A 25,612-nucleotide genomic window follows, 5' to 3' on the forward strand; every position below is an offset into this window, starting at 1 on the left:
ATAACTTGCACTGGCAGTCTGAATGGTAATACGTTATATAGTTTTAACTTCAAATATGTGATTTTAGACTGCAACAGTTCACTATGTCTTTTTCGCAACTTATACACTAGTATTAATCAAATTCATCTAATTCTGTGTCGAACAGACTGTGTTTTATTCTGCGACACTTTTGAGGCATTGCATTACACCAGCAGGATACAGTGTATTTTATATTAGATTTGACGCAGATACAATATCTTAAGCATTTTCCATTCGTGCCTTTACAGAATAAAGTCTGGTTTCCGCTCAATGACGTTAAAAATCAGCTATCATTGAATTTAAAAGAATTATTTCCTGCGGTCAGTAAATGAGCAATATTGTTTTGTGACAATTGATCAAGGAAAAAGGTCACAATTACCTAGTTCAAGTCTAATATGATTACCACTCAGTAAATAAGGAACGTTTGTTCTGTCGATCCCCTTAAAATGTAATGTTTGTAGTCTGTAGAAGACACCTGATGTTAATAAGGTCAAGGTCAATGTTATAAAATTAGAACTTACACTCCCCTTTGCCTTCAACAAACAATCATGGGGGCATATGTTTTGTACAAACACCCCTTCTTTATATCATATTTTATATAACTTCGATAAGTTATATGAGCCGCACCATGAGAAAACAAACGTAGTGTATTTGTGACCAGTATAGATCCAGAAAACAAAAATAGTGCATTTGCGACAAACATCGATCGAGACCGACCCATGCTGTTCGCTTTCAAAGCCTATTGCAATTAGAGAAACCGTTTGCGAATAGCATGGGTCCTGACCAGACTGTGCGGATGCGCAGTCTGGTCTGGATCGATGCTGGTCGCAAATGCACTATGTTGGTTTTCTTATGGCGTGGCTCGTATTTAGTGCAAATCACCTTAATAATAATTCTAAGATATGTTTTAAAATTAGTGAAGAGTAACTGCCCTTGACTTTTCATTTAGCAGTTGGATAAGTTTTGCAGTCACGAACTTTCCAAATAAATCAGCATTTAACTATAATCATTTGAAGAGAACAATGGACTAGCAATATCGTTTTCCGTGCATTTTCGCTATTTTGCCCCTATGGTATAATCATTTGCCTTATTCAAGGTGGGTTGGTGAATAAATTACTTCCGTTGTTTTTTGTTTTTTTTTTTGGATTTGACAAACTTGCAAATGAACGTTACGAATAATGCAAATGAGATAGTAAAAAATTAAAGTTTGAATGTAAAGGTTTCAGTACTTTTCGGTAGTGTTGCTTGCATTTTATCACATCACAATGAACAGGTTGTTAATTCTAATTATTGGCTACTGTTTTAAATCTAAAATCTCTTAAATACTCCGAATCTATCTTTAAGTTGTCAAAATATAGATTATATTGTATACATGACAAAAAGAATATCTCTCCTTGATTGATGGTCGAATATTTTTATTATACATTTTTTTGCGTTATATAAGGTGGGTGGGGTACATAAAATACCACGGATTTGCGCTTTTTGTCGCCAACTAGATTGCACGAAAGAGTATTAAAATGAATTTCTTTTCAGATGAATAGTTTGCAGGTAAAGGTTTCATCCCTTTCATTAGTCTTGCTCGTATTTATCAAATGGTAAATAACAGGTTGTTAACTAATTATCGGTTGTAAAAGACATCATTTATATACCCTATTTTCTATTAAAATCTTTTAAATACCCCTCATCCATCTTTAAATGTCAAGAATATGCATTTCATTGTATGTGTGATAAAAAGTATCTATCTCCTTTATTTTGGTCGAATATTTTTTTATGAATTTTTTGCATTATACAATTATATAAAGTGGGGGGTACCCTCTTTTTCTACTTAAACTCTTTTAAATACCCATCATCCAGCTTTATATGGTCAAAAACATAGATTATATTGTATACGTGATGAAAAGAATATATCTCATTGATTTTTTGTCAAATATTTCTATTATATATTTTTTGCATTATATAAAGTGGGTGGGGTACATAAAATACCCATGATTTGCGTATTCTTTAGCCAAACCTGAACTAGATTGCATTATAGTGTATCTAAATAAATTACTTTCCAAATGAATACTTTGCAAGTAAAGTTTTTTCGACTTCATTAGTGTTGCTCTTATCTAATAATGGGTTGTTTATTCTAATTATCAGTTGTAAAATACATAGGTTTTCCTACCCCCTTTTTCTGTTTAAAATCTTTTAAATACCCCTCATCCAGCTTTATATGGTCAAAAATATAGATAATATTGTATACGTGATAAAAAGAACATATCTTCTTGGTTGTTGGTCGAATATTTTTATTATACATTTTTTGCATTATATAAAGTGGGTGGGGTACATAAAATACCCCGGATTTGCGTATTTCTTAGCCAAACCTGAACTAGAGTATCTAGATGATTTTCTATTCTAACAGACTGTTTCGCAGCGGTATTAATAAATGACTTTGAGAAATAAGACCATTTTAAAGGTTACTTCTTCATACTGTAAATTTTAGGTTAAATATTTTTATTTTATTCTCTAGTATTTTAGGTGCCAAATCTTATAATAAAATGCACATAAAATGAGTACATTTTGCGTATTTTTCAAGCATAAGCCTTTTGCGTAAAAGCAATGTTGAAATGTATATATTTGAACTGATTTTAGAAACATGATGTCATGTTTTGTTAGCAAAAAAGAGTTTTGAATCTTAAAAAAACTGCAAATATACAGAGTTATCTCCCCTTAATATTTTCAAATTTCGCAAGAGCCTTTGTTTTGCAGGCCCGATTTTTCTGATCCGCGAGACTTTGCACTTTCATAATATATATAGAAACTGACTATAGCATGACCGGACAGGTAAATCCTGTTTCTAGGCACTTTTCGCACTTTTGGCTCCCTGGCTAACAGGCCGCTGGATCGGAAATTTTTAGGGTAATTAAAACTTCTGTTTTGTGTATTTTATTGAACATAGATTAACTACATACATGCCTGTTTGTTAATTTCCTTTTAGTAAGTGTACTCTCAAAGGCTGCGTTGTAAACTCTCAAAGGTAGAAAACATTCTTTTTTATGCTTTATTTAAATAGTGAAAAAAAATACATTTCATTTCTTATGGTTACATTATATTTCCTTTCCATTTGTAAACAAAATTATATTATAAATTGCACACACTTTGTTGCATTTAACATTAAAATCAGCTTCCCGGTCATTCAGTTCACCAGACGGAACAACTGCGACGTCATCTAAGGAACGTTCTCCCTGACTATACGCGGACATCGTCAAAACAGCGGCCTGTTATCACTAAGCAACGTTGACGTGACTTTCGCGCCTTTCCTTTTGCTGTTCATACGAAATGAACGTAAAATTTTCAATGGAAAAGAATATGGCGAATGTAAATATTGAGTTTTAACGACCAGCAGGAAGTTGGCAGTTAGCAGTTGCAGCAGTTACAGCAGTTAACTGCTAGAACTGCCAGCAGTTACAGCAGTTATATAAACATTGCGAATGTATGAAATGTCAATAATTACAAAGCTGAAAAATATCAAGCTTTTAGTAAGAATGTAACATCTATATACAGTTTGAAGTAGCATACACCTACGGGTCACCGGAAGTTTACACTGGAGTAGTACTTGCAGTTTTGCTGCTTTTAGGTTTTAATAGCAGTAACAACATTCTTTATTCTATTACTGTTACAACAACAAACATTAAATTAACAGAACCCATGTTACTACTGTATTCCCAATTTTGAGGGTGAACAATATATATATAGCTACGTTTATTTTGGAAATAATATCTAGCCTACACCTGCGAAAGAATTTCACGAGTCTACAACGCCCACCCGGTGGCACCCCAGTTTCTTCTACGGTTACGGCCAGGCAATCAACTGCTGGAGGCGAAATGGCGTTTTCGAGCGTTCCCGGCCAAACACCAAAGTCCACCCTTGCTCGGAAACCAGACCTTAACCAGGATGGCCACCACCGGACGTGTCGGGCGTCCACCCTCTCTACAACGACCACCCGGTGGCACCCCAGTTTCTTCTACTGTTGCGGGACTGGACCCCGACACCGAAACTCGCCATTTTACGTTCTGCCCAGACTTTGACGCACGCTCACGAAGAAAACAGACCTTAACCGGGATGGCCGCTATGCCGGGTCCGCATGCACGGACCCCCTCTACAACGCCCACCCAGTGGCACCCCAGTTTCTTCTACGGTTACGGCCAGGCAATCAACTGCTGGAGGCGAAATGGCGTGTTCTAGCGTTCCCGGCCAAACACCAAAGTCCACCCTTGCTCGGAAACCAGACCTTAACCAGGATGGCCACCACCGGACGTGTCGGGCGTCCACCCTCTCTACAACGACCACCCGGTGGCACCCCAGTTTCTTCTACTGTTGCGGGACTGGACCCCGACACCGAAACTCGCCATTTTACGTTCTGCCCAGACTTTGACGCACGCTCACGAAGAAACCAGACCTTAACCGGGATGGCCGCTATGCCGGGTCCGCATGCACGGACCCCCTCTACAACGCCCACCCGGTGGCACCCCAGTTTCTTCTACGGTTACGGCCAGGCAATCAACTGCTGGAGGCGAAATGGCGTGTTCTAGCTTTCCCGGCCAAACACCAAAGTTCACCCTTGCTCGGAAACCAGACCTTAACCAGGATGGCCACCACCCGGGCGTGTCGGGCGTCCACCCTCTCTACAACGACCACCCGGTGGCACCCAAGTTTCTTCTACTGTTGCGGGACTGGACCCCGACACCGAAACTCGCCATTTTACGTTCTGCCCAGGCTTTGAAGCACCCTCACTCATTTGGTTTCTTGTCATACATTATGTTTATTCTTTTTACCTCTCCTTTGTTCAGTTATAATGATAAATAACTACTTTAATATAAATGCATGTAAAATGCATATACGTGTTATATATAAATTTAGTGCCGGGACACATGCGAAACTATCAAAATCTTTTCAGTTTCCACTTTACTATTTGGAATTCCCTACTTTCGTTTTAGTGAAAAATAGTTATAAAGGAAGGCAATTCCGAGGAATTCTTTCTGATTAATTTCCCTTTGATGGACAATAACTTACAACCGGTAATACAGGTAGCTGTAAACTGCTGCAACTGCCAGCAGTTGTAGCAGTTAACTGCTGTAACTGCTGCAACTGCTAACTGCTCACTTCACACCGATGTTTTAACGTTTGTATTCATAGTTTTCGTTATATTTATCTTATCATACAAACCATTCTTGTACAAGAAGTACACGAGTATGCCAGGCCGCCAAGCCGCTGGGCCGCTAACTTCAGGCCGCTAGGCCGTTAACTTCAGCAACACGGTAACTGATATGAAATGTATTGATATCTTCGTATCCTAACCAATTGGTCATGTTTATATTTGATATAAATTCCCTCGTTATTTATTCAATTATGGAAGTTTTTTTTTTGTTTTATTAAAACAATCCTTATTCTAAGAATTTCGTCAAAAAATAAATCGAACAACGTATAGCGTTACGGTAAATCACCACAACGTCAACAGGTAAACAGGATTAGTAACGTTTTGAAGTTACTATTTTTAGCGATTATGATTATACTACGTTTTATTGTATAAACACTTCTATATAAGGAATTCCCTTGTGTCTATCTTCATATTCTGCGTGTTAATTTCAAGAAACAACAACAACAATATGAAGCACGTTTTCAGCGTAATCTTTTTTACTTTCTCGATGTGTATCACGCATTCGTTTGCACAGTCGCCATCGAAAGGTAAATATATCTAATCCGGAGAAACAACTAAACGACAATTTTATTTTTAAAGCGAATAATAGCTTGATAGAATAGGAATAAGGTAAAAATGCTGTTTTATTCATTTTTAGTGAAAAATAAGAATTCACTTTTTTTTTCATTTCTTTCTTTCTTTCTTGCATTGAAAACAATTTTGATTATATAAAAATATATGTATTCTTGTCTTCTGATCAATACAAATGTAACACAAATATACTTTTCAGAAGTGGCATGTCCATCGTGTTTCCATCTTGAATTCGAAATCCGCAACCTTCCAAGGTTTATCAAGATATATGTCGAATCCATGCTGTCAGGACTAAAATTGTCCAATCCGAACTGCGCAAGCAATAAAGTGGCACCCAAAGCCTGCCCGAAGCCTCTAATCCCAGGTCTTATGGAAAACAAATGCCAGACAGCAAGAATAAATCTAAAAGCCGTCGGAATAAAATCAATTTTTCCAGGTAATGCATTAATTCATTTTAAAACTGCATTCTTCCCTAAATTTTGGGGAAAATATATAGATTATACATTTATGCAATACTCTCCACAATCATTGACATATTAAATACGGCAAAAATAGAAATAAATTAATCAACAGTATTTCCTTACTTTTTTGTTGATGTAAAACTTACTTGATAAACAAAAATAGAAGTCATTCAGTCAGTGTTTGCTGATTTTTTTCCGATATGATATAAGTCGAGATAAGGAAACTCCTCCCCCCCACCCACCCCACCTCTCCGCCCCAACCCCTAATATTTTAGCTCTATATAACTGATATGTAATTCATGTTACAGATGCGGAACTAGATGTGGGTGTTATACTTCGAACATGTAAATCTGAATGGTCAGGAACTATGGATAAATGTATGAAACTAAGTGAAGTTGATGCTGCAACTAAAGCAGAGATTACTAAGAAGCTTAAACGGGTGGAAACTCAGTGGAACAGCGTCACCTACACCGGAAACGTTTGCACCAAAACACCTTAAACACAACGATCCAGTACCAGACATTTTTATATGACATTGCTACCTTTGTAATCATTTTCTCAGAGATGTTTTAATCATTTATTTATATAGAAATTCAGGTTTAACCGTCTTTTTCTAAATTTGCATTATTATGATATATTAACATCATTCTTCCAAAAGAAGATAATTGTATCAGATAGTTTGTGTATTTTCGTGTCTTTGCATGTATAGCCATTGTGGTACTCTCTTTGAATAAAAATAAATTTCTTTTCATAAGTATTCTCTACTCTCTCTTTACACTAAGGATGTTTTACAGTATGTAGTATTTCATATTATTACAAAAGCCTTGAAAGAATATTCTAATATACTTATCTCTGTTAGTACTTTAAATGTATATATTTTGTAACCATGGTGATACTTACCCTAACCTTTAGTCAGTATATTATACATTTTGTACATTGAATGCATGCGAACATACAATAATTTGCGAATTTTTGCCGGACGCGACATTAGATAATCACTTCCGGGCATGCGCAGAAGACCGCACCAACACTGTAGTGAGCTACAGGCTAAACACCACTAAATCCAGCTGTTCTTTATTTCATATAAAATCCACTCACTTCATAACGGTTTTTCGACATTTTCTAGCATATCAGATTTTCAGAGACTTATATTCCCATAAAGAACTAGATCGCTACTTTAGAAAAACAAAAAGAAAAGTGGGTGTTAACTTTTATATAAGAAAACTACAGTTCGTTAAATACAACCCGCTGAATTTACTACTTTTCGCTTCTTTCAATTTCTCTTTTCGTGACATTAAATTCTTACGCCGCCATTTTTATCTAGCATGCGATAGGAACATGCTGATTTCATTAGAATGCAAAGTGATACATACTGAAACGCGGTAGGGTAAAAGTAAGCACGTTGCTGCCGAGAAAATGCACTAGGAAAGGAAAAAATATTAGTACTATTTATATTTGGACTACTTGTGCGGAGGCTTACATTCTATTTGGTAGTGATCAGCCTACATCGAAACCAAATTGGCACGGTGTTGGGGTAAATATCGACCCGTCCGGAAAAACTGTAGCGAGTGCCTTTAAAAGAATTTCCTATATAAGTATATGTAAAACTTGGGACCACCAGGCAAATGCTACATACCAAATATCAAAGGCCTGGGTCTTGCGGTTTAAGACAAGAAGATTTTTAGTGTTTTTTCCTAATAATAGTATACAAGTCTACGTAAAATTTGGGACCCTCGGGGCGGGGCCTCTTTTCACTCCATGGGCATAATTTGAACAATCTTGGTAGAGGCCCACCAGATGATGTCACATGCCAAATATCAAAGCCCTAGGCCCTGTTGTTTTTGACAAGAAGATTTTCAAAGTTTTTCTCTATAAAAGTCTATGTTAACCATGTGACCCCAAGGGCAGGGCCATATTTGACCATAGGGTGATAATTTGAACAATCTTGGTACAGGATCACTAGATGATGTTACACACCAAATATAAAGCCCTAGGACCTGTGGTTGTGGACAGGGATTTTTAAAGGTTTTTCCTTTTGGTTGCCATGGCAACCACTGTTCTGTATGGAATTCAATTCTTTCAACAATTTTGAAAGGGTGCCACCTAAGGATCGTTCCTGTAAAGTTTGGTGTAATTCCGCCCAGTGGTTTTCAAAAAGATTTTTTTCAGAAAATGTTGACGGGCGGACGACGGACTACACACGACGGACATTGAGCAGTCACAAAAGCTCACCAGGAGCCTTTGACTCAGGTGAGCTTAAAACAAGCTAGGTTTAAATCTGACTATGAGCACTAACAATATGTAAATATGGTAATGCCTTATTGTTATAGGTCAGCATTAGCAAAGTATCGAATTAGGGTGGCCCCCAATACATTTAGAGACCGGAAGGAATGAAAGATTATATATAAATGAAAGAAACTGTTCCATCTGTACATCAGGAATAGAAGATGAAAGGCACGTATTGCTTCACTGTTCTGTGTATATTGATATTCGCCTGACCTGGTTCGACAAAGCTGTTGGTGTTTGTCCACTGTTTAACACATATAATGATACTGCAAAGTTAAGCTTCCTATTATCAAATGAAAGAATTGTTAAATATACTGCCAAATCCTGCTCAGATATACTTAGAATAATAAGAGATTGTTTATACCACTGAATAATTTTTTTTTATCATGAATGTTAATATGTAAAGATACACAATTGGTATAAAGATGTAAACTATGTACTAAATTATATCATATGTTTCATAGTTTAAATCTCGGGTAACAAAGCATTATTTTTATGCTGATAAACATTGATCGTTACTCAGAAGCGATGATTTCTTTTAATCAATAGCGAGCTTTTTGACATTGAATTACTTCACTGTAGTCAAAGATAATTTTAGACCTATCTATAGATAATGTTCTTTGTATTCTTATCTGGCAGAAATTTTTATGACACCCTAAAATATGTTTGCTAATCAAATTACAGATGATCCGAGCGTATTTATGTAGATTTTTCATCTCAAGACTTTTTTTAACTGTCGTGTGTTAGTACCATTATACAAATTCAGTGTCTTATTTTCATTTTCTTTTTGTTATGGCAGGTTTTAGTATAGGACTAGCAAATATATTTTACTCTTACCTGCATAAATGTAAAAACAGGTATCAGAGTCATTTCTATAAATGCAAGTCTGCAAACTTGCTCGTTCATCCACCCACACTTGCATATATATGCACTCATTCATCCACCAATCAACAAGCTGTCTTACTGGTTCATTCGTCACTCACTCATCACTCACATCAGGACACACTCGTCATATCCACCCTCTCATTTGCCCACTCATCCATATACTTAGTCAGTCGACAGGAAACACCTCTTATGACCTTATACAATATTCTTACTGCTGTAGTTGTATATATATGTAACAATTTAGGATGAGGAATTATCATATATAGTCTCCTTGTAACTCTTAGAGAGCGGTCATTTACATTTGTGATGTGTTTTTTAACTGTTTATATGTTTTTTATTGCATCTAAATGGATGGGACTGAAATAAAATATAAAACAGTGTCAGTCTACGGGGTAAAAAGAAAAAAATAAGACTATTATATCAAAATAAAGTTTACTAAAAAATGAAAAAAAAATACATCTAGATATATTCAATTATTAATGTTTCATTCACACACAGTATGAAATATAAAAATTCTGTATCAATCAACTTTATCAAACACAGGTAACACAGAAACCAGGTAAATGTAACAACTGGGACAGATTTTAGTGCAGGACATATCTACTTTCCAGATTTTATTTCCTGATGCCCCTTTAATGTGTTGCTGCACTGAAAAAGTTCATTTATGGCGATACCTTTTACTTGGACTAAAGAACAAACTAAGAAATATAACACAAACTTCCACCTCCAAAAATAAAAAAGTTTATTTGGAATGTCAATGGCCATCTTAGATATACACTTTATTTAGATTTTCAGTATGATTTATTGAAGATAATCCTATCTGTTACAGAGTAATCGTCATGTAAATTTCCACCCATTCCCGACAAAAAGAAACACGCCATTTACAATTTATAGTGAAATGTAAACAAGAGGGTCATGATGACCCTGGATCGCTCACCTGAGTAATATGAGCTACATGTTTCAAAGATCAAACTGATGATAAAATATTAAGAAAGTCAGTAGGTCACATTCATGGTCAATGATATTCAGTTTTACGACTGGTGTGCAAAACTGTGTATGTCATCAAAATTTCTAGGCTGTATCTTAAAAAACAAGAAAGTAGGCCAGTAGGTCAAGATCACAGTCAAGTGACATCATATTACTTGGGGTCATCAGGTAATTATTATTAAACAGTCTTGGAAATAGGATCAAATGAGTTTTAAGTATTTTTTCCTAAATAACTTACATAGTAACTAAGTGACCTCAGGGCAGGGCCTCTTTTAACCCCAGGAGCATAATTTGAATAATTTTGGTAGAGGACTACTAGACAATGCATCATACCAAATATCAAAAGCATAGGTCGTATGGTTTCAGACAAGAAGATTTTTAAAGTTTTTTCCCTATATAAGTCTATATAAAACTTTGGACCCCTAGGTCAGGGCCTCTTTTCACCCCAGGGGTACAATTTGAACAATTTTGGTTGAGGACCATAAGACAATGCTACAAACTAAATATCAAATGTCTAAGTGTTGTGGTTTCAGACAAGAAAATTTTTAAACTTTTTTTAATATATGTCTATGTAAAACTTGGGACCACCGGGACGGGGCCAAATTTGATCCTAGAGAAATAATTTGAACAATCTTGGTAGAGGACCACTAGATGATGCTACACACCAAATATCAAAGCCCTAGGCCGTGTGGTTTTGTAAAAGATTTTCAAAGTTATCCCTATATAAGTCTATATAAACCTTGGACCCCCGGGGCGGGGCCATATTTGACCCTAGGGGGATAATTTGAATAATTTTGGTAGAGGACCACTAGATGATGCTACATACCAATATCAAAGCCCTAGGCCATGTGGTTTTGTACAAGAAGATTTTCAAAGTTTTCCCTATATAACTCTATATAAACCATGTGACCCCCGGGGCGGGGCCATATTTGACCCTAGGAGGATAATTTGAATAAGTTTGGTAGAGGACCACTAGATGATGCTACACACCAGATATCAAAGCCCTAAGCCCTGTGGTTTTGGACAAGAAGATTTTTAAAGTTTTTCTTTTCCATTGCCATGGCAAACAGAGTTCTGCAAGGAATTCAATTCTTTGAACAATTTTGAAAGGGGGCCACCCAAGGATCATTCCTGTGAAGTTTGGTGTAATTCTGCACAGTGGTTTTCAAGAAGATTTTTTTTAGAAAATGTTGACGGACGCACGACGAACAACGGACATTGAGCGGTCACAATAGCTCACCATGAGCCTTTGGCTCAGGTGAGCTAAAACAAAGTTGCACCAAAATTTATAATATAACAAGTTAGTTTGACACAAATCAAGATACTGGTAAAATACACATGCACACAATCATATGAAAAAAAATGTAGTATTTTTATTGACTGCAGCTTTTTAAAACTGGTCATTTCCACACTCCTCTTCTCTCCTCTATTTACAGTCACTTCAAATTAAATGGCCATCTTGGATATGAATTTATTTAGAATTTAAGCATGATTTATTGAAGATAACACTATTTTTTTATAGAGTAATCATCATATAAACTTTAACCCATCCCCAGCACATAGAAAAACGCCCATTCACCAAATGTACTAAAAGATGCACCAAAACATTATATCACAAGTAAGTTTGACACAAATCAAGATAAAATACAATTGCATAAGAATATATAGTAGTATGTAGCATTTAATTGACAGCAGAATTTAAATTGGTCATTCCCACACCACTCCCTACATTTCCTTGCATCAACTATATATATATACATGTATATGCTAACTTTTTATTTTAGTCTTGCTACACTCCTGTGTTTACACAGTAAATCACTGATCCATAACGAGCAAACATTCCTTTTAATTTAAGTGATCAAAACATAGAAAATAAAACCAGAACAGCCATAGACTAATGAATTGCTTCCATCAGACCTTATGCCTCTGTCACTGAAGCTTGACCCAATATTTCATTGGTATTCTTAGTATTGTATGATACCCAAACAATGTTTTTTTAACTACACTTCAAATTATAACTAACCAAATGATGTTGCTCACATTAAAGAAACTTACTCATTTTTCTTTCCAGTAAAGTTAAGCCCAGGTCAAAATGTGTTATAAGTTGTATTCATAAAAGTGACCACTGACATAAAGCAGTATGCATATCAGTATCCATAAAATGTGCAAAAAAAAAAATAAGTGAAAAAGAAGTAAATCCTAGATAACTTTGAAATTATTAACAAAAGAGAACATGATTTCAAAAAATGAAATAAACACAAAACAAAAACTTGCATATACCGGTAGTACATATTCCCCAAACATAGTAATGTCAACATTGTATAAAATAAAACTACGCTCGGATATAATACTAGGGTTCTACTGTGCCAAACTCACTGTCTAAAGATGACTGATTGACAAAACACCATGGTTACTGCTGAAGAATTTGTGAATTCTCATCCATTGGGTGTAATGCATCAGGTAATGAAATCCATTGATAAAATACTGCTTTTCACACTTATTTTGAAAATAAGCCATGGCCCCATGGAGCAATGCCAAGCTCACGTTAATTAACAAGTTAACACATGCACTTCTATTAAAATAACTGTCAAACACATAATTCTTGTAACAATCAAAGAAGGCCTATCATAATTTATTTATTCATTCATTTGGGTTTTACGGCGCACCAACACAGTATAGGTTATATGGCGCCAAACTACAAATTTTGGTTTCACATCTCATTTACATCGAAATAAAAACATGAGGTATGAAATAAAAAGTACTTATCATAAAAAATGTTCCATTGCCATTAAATAATCTCTTGATTACACATTTGTCATTCTAGATAGAAATATTATGCTCGAAATCTGTCACAATGATTGTCATATAAAAAAAAGTCCACAGTAACTTTGGCTAAAAAATAAAAAAATATTCAAAATTCATTTAAAAGTTCATGAGAATTGATCACTTTGCAATCATGCCACCCTCGATCCACCAGGGGTCGCTGTCTGTTGCCTCGATCATTATCACAGTACAGCTTCTGTTTCCAAGGCAACTGTCAAGGTCAATAACACTCCCATCCTGTCTCCTCAAACAAAATCTCTGCAACTCGTATTCTGTTGCCAGGGAAACCTAAATATACCATAAAAAGAATTATATCTATATTTCTATATAACATTACTATAATTAGTACAAGTGTTTCCCAACGGTCAACTTATTTAATCATTTAAATATGGAAAAACAATTCTTGCAAAATTAAAAGAAATACAAGTAAAAGGTTATCCTTCTAGGTGTAATTTTTCACCGTTCAAATAATTTTTCACAGTTCAAATAATACAAGGTCACAATAAATCACATTTCAGCATTTTTTTACTTTTCATATACCGGTATATACCGTTTGAAACTTATTTATGGAACAAAAAGGCCCAAAGCACATTGTTATATCTCTGTTTCGAATGTTTTATCATTTTTTAAATGAAAAGTTGTCATTACCCTCTCACCCTCCTCCACCCATCTTTTAATTTGAAATTTAAATATTCAAAAAGCAGAGCATTTCTTTTTTTTTTTTCAAAATTATTTCTATTATTACATCTATATTTAACAGAATTCAGGATATTTCAACAATCTGAGCCAAACAGAAATTTTTAAAACTGTGCCTTACTTCCGAGTTCATTTGTTTCTGATCTCTCTCAACAAAGACTGGCCAAGGGAGGTAATTAGAAATTTTCAAGCTTGCATTTCTAATAAACTTCAGCTTTGTATGTAGTTGGTAATGCAAATCTTTGTTTCAATCCATAGGCAAACTATGTTTATCAAATTACATGTCTTCTGTATATTTCGTTCTTTTTAGATTTTAGCTTGTGGGTTGTGGAAATAAAATTACATTTTTCAGTTTCGTAATGTGACATTATAAACTCACTCTTGAAAATCCATCCAATTCCTCTTTGATGATTTTTTCCCATGTTAAGGAAGCGTGTTTACGGAAGAAGTTCATCTTGAATTCCTTTCCATTGGTATTACTCCTAAATATAACAGCAATACTTGTATCTGAAATCAGAAAGAAAATTCTGTTCTTCTTTTTTGTCAGGTTTTAATGTTGCACTGACACAATTTAGGCCAAATGGCGGCCTTCCAGCTCTTATGGTGGATGAAGAACCCACGTTCCTCTCTGTGCATTATTTCATCGGAGAGAGGCTCAAACCCACATTGGTGAGAGGCAAGTGATTTGAAGTTGGCAACCTTAACCACTAGACCATGGAGGCCCCTGTATTCTTTTTAATTTGATGTTATTCACAAATGATGTCAGACACAATGTCTTTTATCAAATCGTAACAGTGAACATACACCCAACCAGGGGATCAAACTCGCGACTCTGCGATCCTAAAATCTGCGCTCTCCCTACTGAGCTATTCGATCTGCTTAGGGTTTAGTGCAGTTTTTCAACAGTCAAGTAACAAGCGTTCCTGGACTGTCCCAGCACTAACCTAACATAATATTATAACATTTAAGTGAGGTCTTTAATCAATAAGATGAAATTGTGCAGTGAAAACAACATAAAATATATCACTGAATATAGAAAAGTTTGCAAAACGATTTATAAATTGAACACTCAAATTCCACACCATAGATATCACCCTACGAGTGAAAGTTGTGGAAGTATCGACGATTTTAGAAATTGTCAACGCTACGCGTAGACTGTATGCACCATGAAGCGGAAGCACACTGATTGCGCATGCGCGAAGTACATACTCATTTTAGACGAAATTTTATTTCTCAACGAAATAGAATTAACACTTTGAATGTACTATTACTTCATGGTATACACAAGGACTATTTTCAGTAAATATTTCCTAAATATGACAACAATAGCCACTTTACCTTGTACAGGATCTAACACATGTGCCAGGCTCTCTGCTGGGTTCTCTAGGTACCTGTCATCTATCTCTCCCTCTATCTCTCCCTTAAACTGCATAAAATAGGAAAGTAAAGTAGTATTAGTCAAATCGTGTGAAGGAAGGAACAAGTAAACAAACAAAAAGTCCCTATGTCACTGACAGTTGAACCAAAATCAACAGGGATATTCTTCAACAAGTACTTAGTCTTTGGGTAGAGTCTGAGTGCTGTAGCTGTTATACTTCCTTGGCTGAAGCATCCAGAAACAACACAAACTAGAGCTATCACTAAAGGTGATGAATGTACCCCCCGCATGCACTGACACAGTACATTGCAATTTGACACACACAAGATTGCATAATTATGTGGACTGTATGTATATAGACTGTATGTATACAGTATAGTAACAAAAAACAAAGTCCCATAACTATGCAGAATATTTATCTAAAAGAATGTAACATGCACCATGCACAACTAGGGTTGGTACTGATCACTTGTGTGAAGTTTCATTAAATTGTGTGCAAGGGTTTGGTAGATTAGGCATGCACAAGATTGCATATGCAGACTGTATGTACATAGTATGTTAACAAGAAACAAAGTCCCATAACACTGCAATTTTTGTCGCTGAAAGAACCTAACATGCCCCATGCACAACTACTGTTGGTACTGATCACTTGTGTGAAGTTTCATTAAATTGTGTCAAGGGGATGAGGAGAGATGGTGCGCACAAGATTGTGTCTATGTATATAGTATAGTAACAAAAAAACAAAGTCCCATAACTCTGCAAAATTTTTTTCTGAAAGAACCTAACATACCCCATGCACAACTACTGTTGTTACTGATCACTTGTGTGAAGTTTCATTAAATTGTGTCAAGGGGATGAGGAGAGATGGTGTGCACAAGATTGTGTCTATGTATATAGTATAGTAACAAAAAAAACAAAGTCCCATAACTCTGCAAATTTTTTTTCTAAAAGAACCTAACATGCCCCATGCACAACTACTGTTGGTACTGATCACTTGTGTGAAGTTTCATTAAATTCTGTCAAGGGGATAAGGAGAGATGGTGCGCACAAGATTGCGTCTACGGACAGACGGACAGACGGCCAGACGGACAGACAGACAGACAACCTGAAACCAGTATACCCCCCCTTACAACTTTGTTGTCGGGGGGTACAAAAAAATAAAAGAAGTGGTGTCAGCTCCCTGTAACCTTGACCAATAAGACACTGACACTAAAACCAATATGAATATTATAGATAATAATATTATAAGCTATAATACTTTATGACTTCCAGGAACTATTTTCAGTCTCTGGCTCACCTTTGCCTTGCCCTTTAACCTACTGACCCCCCAAACCACTGGGATCCTCCTCAAGTGGTCTTTAGTCATAATGCAAGTTTAAAGAGCTGTAGTCAAAATATTTAGAGCACAGATAATTGACAATGCCATAACATAACAAGTCCCCACTTTTTAATCCCCCGCCATGGTGGAGGGATTATAGGAATGGTCTGCGTCTGTCTGTCCTTCCATCCGTCCGTCCTTCCGTCCGTAACAAAATCGTGTCCGGTCCATATCTCCTAAACCCCTTGAAGGATTTTCATGAAATTTGGGTCAAATGATCACCTCATCAAGACGATGTGCAGAACCCATGAGTCAGCCTTGTCAGTTCAAGGTCAAGGTCACAACTCAAGGTCAAAGGTTTGAGCCTGCCATTTTGTGTCTGCTCTATATCTCATTAACCCCTTGAAGGAATTTTATAAAACTTGGGTCAAATGATCACCTCATCAAGACGATGTGCAGAACCCATGAGTCAGCCATGCCGGCTCAAGGTCAAGGTCACAACTTAGGGTCAAAGATTTTGAGCCTTCCATTTTGTGTCCGCTCTATATCTTCTAAACTACTAAAAGGATTTTCATGAAACTTGGGTCAAATGATCACCTCATCAAGACGATGTGCAGAACCCATGGGTCAGCCTTGTTGGCTCAAGGTCAAGGTCACAACTCAAGGTCAAAGGTTTGAGCCTTCCATTTTGTGTCCGCACTATATCTCCTAAACCCCTTGAAGGAATTTTATCAAACTTGGGTCAAATGATCACCTCATCTAGACGATGTGCAGAACCCATGAGTCAGTCATGCCGGCTCAAGGTCAAGGTCACAACTTAGGGTCAAAGGTTTGAGCCTTCCATTTCGTGTCCGCTCTATATCTCCTAAACCCCTTACCCCTTGAAGGAATTTTATAAAACTTGGGTAAAATGATTACCTCATCAAAACGATGTGCAGAAATTATGAGTCAACCATGCCAGCTCAAGGTCAAGGTCACAACTAAGGGTCGAAGGTTTGAGCCTTCCATTTTGTGTCCACTCTGTATCTCCTAAACCCCTTGAAGGATTTTCATCAAACTTGGGTCAAATGATCACATCATCAAGAACTCATGAGTCAGCCATGTCAACTCAAGGTCAAGGTAACAACTGAAGGTCAAAGGTTTCAGCTCTGTATCTCCTAAACCCCTTGAAGGATTTTCATGAAACTTGGGTCAAATGATCACCTCATCAAGACGTTGCGCAGAATTCATGAGTAAACCATGTCAGTTTAAGGTCAAGGTCACAGCTAAAATCAAAGGTTTACCCTTTCACTATCCATAGCAGTGGCGGGGGATTTAGCTGTCTTTCAGACTGCCTTGTCAAAATGGGCATAAAAAATAAATTCTCCTGCCTGCTGCAGAAAATCTGTCTGAAAATTCCAATTATTTCCAGACAGACCAATATATCAATACAAATTGGTATGATGGTCAATTCAAGTCCTAAGATGCATTTTACAAAACCTTTTCCCTTATCCTGCTAAATTTCTATAATGGACTTGTCCATCTTTCAATTTGGACAGTATCATTCACTGTTAAACGGGGTGCATACAAAAAAGATACTGACTGAATGACGAACAGTGCAGATCATGCTCAGACTGCACGGATGTGCAGGCTGATCATGATCTACACTGGTCACAAAGGCAGAATCAATCTTGTCAAGCATGATAAGGGTTAAAAAACCTTTCTTCATCTGTTATAATGAACTGCAACCAAACGTATGGTTTTCAATATTTATTTCAGGAAATTCTTTTTTGGTCTTAAGATTTTAAGTCTGGGTTAGATTTTTCAGGAAGCACAGAGCATCAAAAATACATCTAAAACAAAATTCATTTAATTACATTTATGAGCTAGAGATCTTAAGACAACAGAAGTATTATATGAGCCGTGCCATGGGAAAACCAACATAGTGGCTTTGCGACCAGCATGGATCCAGACCAGCCTGCGCATCCGCGCTGGTCGCAAAGCCACTATGTTGGTTTTCCCGTGGCACGGCTCATATATAAATATTCAAATGTCAAAAAAAAAAGCTATTAAAGCAAATAATTATGAAAATATGAAGGTGACAGAATTATGCTGAAGAGTATTCACCGGAGAGCTGAAAAAGGTTAAATATGCAGGTTTTAGAGTAATTCAAGGGCCATAATCCAAGTGCCAGTGCCTGAGGGGTTTGGCTGGTTATCAAATTTGGCTGAGATATTATGCCCACAAACATTGTCAGCTAGTTTGGTGAAGATAAGTTGAAAACTGTTTGACTTAGAGAACGGACAAGGCTAAATTCGCTGTTTTTCGAGTAATTCAAGGGCCATAATGCAGAGTGCCTGGGATGATTTGGCCGAGATATTATGCCCACAAACATTGTCAACAAGATCCGATGAAAACTGTTTGGATATGCTTTGGATGCCGCCCGCCACCACGGGTGTTCACATAATACGCCCTGCTCTTTTCAGAGACGGGCATATAAAAATCAAAACATGGCACCATTACAAACAATAATTCTAGTCAAAAGTAATGTTTCCATCTACTAATTAATGTTTTCCTTAACAATCATATATAAAAATACTGATACCTGGTCATCAAAATCATCATCTTCATGGAACATGAAAATTCCGGGGCCATGATCACTATGCTGGGACAGGGCTTCCTCTGCTGTACGACCTAGTTCTCCTGTAACAAATTTTGTGAATTGTATTAACCTTTACCTGCTCAATTTCTAAAATGGACTTGTCTATCATTCAATCTGGGCAGTACCATTTATCATTTAAAGGGGTGTTCACTGAAAGTTTACTGACTCTACAGCGACCAATTAAATGAACCTAGATATGTACCAGTAGTACCGATTGGTAAGCTGTGATACTTATGTTGGTCAATGCCATTAAAAGTACAATAAGCAGGTTACTGTCATGGTACAATATCAATTTTCAATGGAACATTTACACTGCAGCTTTTTTAAAAAAAATTCTTAAAATTGTGGATAACTGGACAATGAAGATAATCTCAAGGTGTGTATTGGTTGCAGGTAAATTCGGTATTATTGCAGATATAAGAAGGAAGAATTTCTTACTGAAAGCTTCGTCCTGTTCTTCAAACTGAGACCTTGATGTTGATGTTGACATTTTATCTTCCTTTTGGCTCGATGAAGCAGACGTTACCCCAGGGCCTGTAAGTGATGGAGATTTTCGTACTGTTATCGGCATGTAGGACTGTGTGCGGTGAAAATCTGGACTTTTCTGAAGAGAAAAATATATTCACAATTACCTCTTTTATACAAATGTGTCTTTCATAAGCTTTTGTTCAGCAACTACTTACAACACATGTTTCAACCAGCATGTCAACTGACAAATGATTTCTGCCACAGTATCATACCACAAAAGGGAATACTCATCATATCTGGAATTAGCCTGTATCAGAACAATATGAGATGAAACCACCAAGGAAATACTTCACTCGCGCCCTCAACCACTGAATATTTTACTAGAAGAATGATGAACTGTAACTTTTAAAAAGTTCAAAAACACTTTTTTTCTAAAGTTTCTGAAAAGTTTTTTTTTGGTTTAACACCATTTTTCAACAGTATTTCAGTGCAGTTAACCTAAACAGTGTTCCTTGATTCTGTACCAGTAGAAACCTCTTCTTCACAAGTAACTGCCAACTTCCCAACATGAATCAAAAGTGAAGGATGATTGATTTCAGACATAATGTCTTTCATCAAATTGTCAAGGAGAACCCAAGCCTCGCCCAAGGATCAAACTCATGACCCCAAGATCCGTAGATCTGCGCTCTCCCTACTGAGCTGAGCAGGCAGAGTTTCAATAAAGAATGAATAAAGGTAATAATCAAGGAACTGGCAATATTAAAAATACATTTTCTAAAGCTTAAAAAGCGTTTTAAAGTGTTTTATTACAACAATTTTAGATGTTGACACCAAGGAAACAATTATGTCCCTGCATTGCAAATGAGACAATTCTATACGATGTTAGCCACTAAGACCACTGTATAGCCTTACCTTTGACGGTGTTTTGGGAGGCGAGAATACTGGAGCAGTCTGTGCGTGACTAAGAACTGGCATCTCGGGCACTAGTTGTGCCTTGTTGATATCCAGACGCAGCTCCATTCTCTGTCCTATGAAATATGAACAATAAGTGAGGACTATGTATACCTTTAAAACAATTGTCAAGAAAAATGTAAATTATGTATATCTTTATTACAAAAATTGTAAGTTCATGTACAACCCTTTTTCCTTCAACGGCAAAATTCATGTTCCTTTCAAGCAATGTGATAGGAAAAATTACAGACACAGACAATGACAGGTAACTGTCTTAATTGAGAAAGGGTTTCTCAGACGAGGCTAGAAATAGTCCTGGCAAGCCTCGCTCCTTCCGGACCATATCTAGCAGATTCTGAGGAATCCCTTTCTCAAAAGACGGTAACCTGTTATTCTATTTATCATGCCATTATTAACAACTTTTATTTTTTTGTTAAATAGGAGTGCAAATTACCTTACCAATTCAGACAATGCAATAAAGTAGGCAATGCTCTTACAATCTAATGTCCTTGGACGTCATCATAGGTTTACACAGTATACAGTGTAATCAGGTCACTGACCTGAGAAAGACTGCTTTTCTCAGACAGGCTTTATAAGGCAGTTGTTATAGTAATGGCATGATAAAATAATAACATACTCTTAACAGGCAATTCATTATAAACAAACATCTGAACATCAGAAATTCGAACTGAATTAGAACATTTTCCTGAACTTTTAATGTAATACACATGCTTGTGTAATATGAATACCAAAATCCTTACCTTCCTGTTGTAATGGTGGTCTGGGATTGATGACTGGATTTAATAACGGTGTTCTCGGTTGAGCTGTATACCCTGTGTACTGTTTGTATGTGGCGCCACCTAAACTCTCCTCGTAAACCTTCCTTGGGTCATATATTCGCATGTCTGTATTTCCTGTATTTCTTCTGCCATATATATTCTGCGGATTCTCCGTGCTAGGGAAAAGCTGCCTTTGGGTCTGCGGAACTTTTGGCCTTGCTCCATTATGGTGTCCCTCGGACCTTGGGGTACTGGTCTGGTAAGGATTAAAGTGTGGATGGGCAGCAAGAGATAGTGGATGTAAAGGTGTGGCATGTAACCTTCCAGCTTGGTAGGGCGTAGAGATATTCTCATATGGGTTCCTGTTGTCCGATGAGCTCAACCTTTCAGATCTAACCAGCTCCCCTGGTTGACTTTCTGACCTGGGAAGATGTTCAAACCTGTCGCCATGGTAGGTGGAAGATGAGCCATGTGGACTAATGTTATCATGACGCTGACTGTTACTCTGACCTTGACCATACTGGAACATATAAACCTGGTCCTGACCTCTGTTATGCTGGTAGGTGGGGTTACTGTCTTGGGGCAACAAGTTATAACTTTGTGACTGTGTCAAGTACGGCTGCTGTCGTGTCTGCTGTATCTGAGACTGCTGTTGGCTTATTTCCATCTGTTGTTGCCTGGACTGTGATCCACCATACTGCCTAGACTGTGTCTGCAAATGTTGTTGCATAGACTGTGTTCCTGCCGGTTGATGCATAGACTGCATCTCAATTTGCTGCCTAGACTGTGACCCTGCCTGCTGCTGACTGGACTGGTTTTGCATGTACCAATTTTGCATGGCCTCATGGCCATGCTGCTGTATCGAAGGATTCTCAGCTCTAAAATCCCTACTCCATGTCCTGCTTACAACGCGATGTTGAAACTCTTGTGCACTGAATGTTACAGCATTTCTTGGACTTGGATGCATATATGAATGCTGACCCACATTAGTTTGCATAAAATTTGTAGGTGCTGATAGTGGAAGAACTGACTGGTTGTTAGGTACAGACACTGGATAGATCTGTTGATGAAGACCTATACCAACCAATCCAGGAGGAGATCCGGATTTGAACAAATCATCTTCATTAAAACTTTGTATATGATCATCTCCGAATATGCTGGTACTGTTGTTTCTGGTTTTGTCTGTACAGTATTTCTCTCTTGATTATCAACTTTTGGCACATCATTATCTTTTTCTGTAGGGAGCGAACTACTGTGAGCAGATGTGAACTGTGAACCTGGACTCATGTCAACACTTGAATTAAGAACTGTTGGTAAAGTGTACTGCTCTCCGACGTGCTCTACAGCCTTTTTAAAATCAAAATTTTTAAGTACATCATCTTCATTCTCTTCTTCACTGCTTCCCGAGTCAAAACCCTCTCCGGGATCCGGCAGCATGCCAATTTTCCCAAAGTCTGGAATCAGTTTGTTGGTTACAGTTCCACTGGACAAATTTTCGAGACTGGAATGCTGTGAACCACTATTACCTTTCTGACTTCCAATGCTCTCAAGGCTTGGATGATAGATAACCAAGTTTGGCTGAACATTTGCAGGAATAGCTGGTCCAATGTCGTTAAAAAACTTATTTATATGCGTGGTTGGATCAATGTTATTATCAGGATGTGACGGTAATCTACTACGTGCATAAATATCGACTGAATCTGAGCTTCCAGCCCCATTCTTCTGATGCTCTGTACCTTGTAAGGCTTTATTACTATACTCTGTTGCTTGCCTCAGTGAAAGCTGTGAATTTACATTTTTCTTACCATCTCCCTCTCCAAGTCCACTGGTATAAACACGATACTCATTACTGTAGTATGGCACTTCTTCATTGTAAACACTGACAACGCTTCCTTTCTTATCTTTCCTCCTCGTACCATTATTTGCTGCAGCACCTTGGGCCCTATCCCGTTCTAAATTTCGAAATATTTCTCTGAGGTCAGCATTAGGGTCATAGTCGATCTGATTGGTTTGGGACTCAAAGTGTAGGGATTCCAGTATGGAATATGTTCCATTCATAGACTGCAAGGCTGCGGCCTCATCTGAAATGTCAAATTTCAATGAACTTAAAATGTAAAATCAAACAAGGAATGTGTTTGATAGGCAAAAATGCCTACAGCAGAAATTATGCATTCTTTCCTGATGTCAAAAGGGAAAAAAAATGCATAAAAATTTCAATGTTTCACAGCATTGAACTGCAACTCATCTTTCTTTCTGAATAAACAATGATAGAGCTAAAAAATTTATGAAAGGTGTCAGTGGAAGCACAGAATTCAACCAGACGAAATAATAGTAGCACATTTGATTGAGTCTGGTCATGAGGTAAAAAACATGCAACATCTCTCACATGCACTAGTACCGGCTTAAACAGAACTCTAACAGTAAAACAGAACTGACGCCCAAAGAATCAGAAAATATAACAACACTGAATCCAGGCAGAATTTTTACAGCCACAACACGGCACTGTAAGATTAAAACATTCAAACAGCCATTACTATCTCTTCTTAAATTATGAAGTTTCAAACACAGCCTCAATTATATACCACTGCAGCAATTAAGATGAGCACTTCATATATTTTCCAGTGATAAAAATTGAAAAATTAGGTTGTACTAATAGCTATATAAAATACCTGGTAAAAAAGACACAGAGATGCTAAGTGAAAATGAAGCATGACTTACCCAGCAATCTGAAAGCACCATGTTCAAGAAGTTGTTCTGCAGTTGGCCTCTGACCCTGACAGACGGTGAACCCGCGCTTGATCAGGTCTTTAATAGATTCATGGATGTTACGAGGAATGTCTTCCATAGGTGGGGACTTTTCCACTATCTGAAAATATGTCAAACATACCAGGATAATACTGAATACCGGTCTTCTGAAACAGTGGAGAAATAACCTTTTAACAAAATTCAATAGTACTAGTTGAAATTTTTTATAAAAAAAACATTATCAACTACATATAGTTTTATGTTTATAGCAGGTATTTATTAATAAACATGATTATTTAAACATTATCTAGAAATACACTCCACAGACCATTTTTTTAAAAGCATTATAACTAGCACAGTGGTGGACAAAACACTGTGCATTATGCGGCTGTATCAGTGTTATATCTTAACAAACAAGAGCTGTCGGAGGACAGCAACGCTCGACTATTCAACAGCCTTGTCGCTTGAATGAATACGGAAGTTGAAAAAGGGGCATAATTTAGTAAAAAAGTAAAATAGGGTTATGGAACATGAATGGTGCTTATCAGCTCATGACAGTGGACAAGTGTATGAAGTTTCAATCCATTCCCATTAGTGGGTACTCAGATACCAGCTTACATATAAGAATTTAACCCAAAAATCCTAAGTTGAAAAAGGGGCATAATTTTGTAAAATGCTAAGTTGAGTTATTGACCCTTTGCACTGCAAGTCATATTATGACAGTGAACTAGTGTGTGAAGTTTCAATCCTTTCCCATTAGTGGATACTGAGATATCAGCTTACATACAAAAACTTAACCAAACATTTCTATGTTGAAAAAGGGGCATAATTTTGTAAAAAAGCAAAATAAAGTTACGGGACCTGCTTTGTGCAGGTCAGATCATGACAGTGAACAAGTAAGTGAAGTTTCAATCCATTCCCATTAGTGAGTACTGAGATACCAGCTTACATACAAAACCTTAACCAAAAAATTGTAAGTCGAAAAAGGGGCATAATTTTGTAAAAAAAGCAAAATAGAGTTATGGAACCTGTGCAATGTAAGTCAGTTTATCACAGTAAATAAGTGTGTGAAGCTTCAATCCATTCCCACAAGTGGTTACTGAGATACCAGCTAACATACAAAACCTTAACCAAAAATTTCTAAGTCCAAAAAAGGGGCATAATTTTGTAAAAAAGCAAAACAGAGTTATGGGACCTGTGCAATGTAAGTCAGCTTATCACAGTAAATAAGCGTGTGAAGATTCAATCCATTCCCACAAGTGGTTGCTGAGATACTAGCTTACATACAAAAACTTAACCAAATCGGGACACCGACACGGACACCAACGCATGGGCGGGTCCAATAGCTCTACTATTCTATGAATAGTCAAGCTAAAAAGTAAATTTACCATTTACTTCATTTTAAAACT

The 25,612-nt window shown here is 36.9% G+C and overlaps 3 protein-coding genes across 5 annotated transcripts in view; 1 reads left to right on the forward strand and 2 right to left on the reverse strand.

The window, feature by feature from the left end:
- Window positions 1–5,585: 5,585 nt before the first annotated feature.
- LOC123531879 (uncharacterized) lies at window positions 5,586–7,000 on the forward strand. Its single transcript, XM_045313173.2, has 3 exons — window positions 5,586–5,742; window positions 5,985–6,221; window positions 6,555–7,000. The coding sequence occupies exons 1-3, from the start codon at window positions 5,664–5,666 to the stop codon at window positions 6,743–6,745; spliced, it is 507 nt and encodes a 168-aa protein (XP_045169108.2). The 5' UTR covers window positions 5,586–5,663; the 3' UTR covers window positions 6,746–7,000.
- A 3,142-nt stretch (window positions 7,001–10,142) lies between these two features.
- LOC123531619 (uncharacterized) lies at window positions 10,143–22,603 on the reverse strand. The gene is made up of 7 exons (XM_053517311.1): window positions 21,441–22,603; window positions 20,641–20,756; window positions 19,699–19,864; window positions 19,204–19,301; window positions 15,262–15,349; window positions 14,303–14,430; window positions 10,143–13,515 (listed from the first exon to the last, which is right to left on the reverse strand). Exons 1-7 carry the CDS (start codon window positions 22,453–22,455, stop codon window positions 13,348–13,350), a joined length of 1,779 nt encoding a protein of 592 aa, XP_053373286.1. The 5' UTR covers window positions 22,456–22,603; the 3' UTR covers window positions 10,143–13,347.
- Window positions 22,533–25,612, reverse strand: part of LOC128545948 (uncharacterized) — a 58,091-nt gene continuing 55,011 nt past the window's right edge. For all 3 annotated transcript variants that reach the window (XM_045312740.2, XM_045312741.2, XM_045312742.2), the window contains exons 15-16: window positions 24,177–24,324; window positions 22,533–23,539 (exon numbers count right to left, since the gene is read on the reverse strand). In XM_045312740.2, the coding sequence (XP_045168675.2) occupies window positions 22,533–23,539; window positions 24,177–24,324 (1,155 nt within the window). The remainder of the gene's footprint in view (window positions 23,540–24,176; window positions 24,325–25,612) is intronic.

Source organism: Mercenaria mercenaria, chromosome 11 (genome assembly GCF_021730395.1).
Source record: "Mercenaria mercenaria strain notata chromosome 11, MADL_Memer_1, whole genome shotgun sequence".
Classification (NCBI taxonomy): Eukaryota; Metazoa; Mollusca; class Bivalvia; order Venerida; family Veneridae; genus Mercenaria; species Mercenaria mercenaria.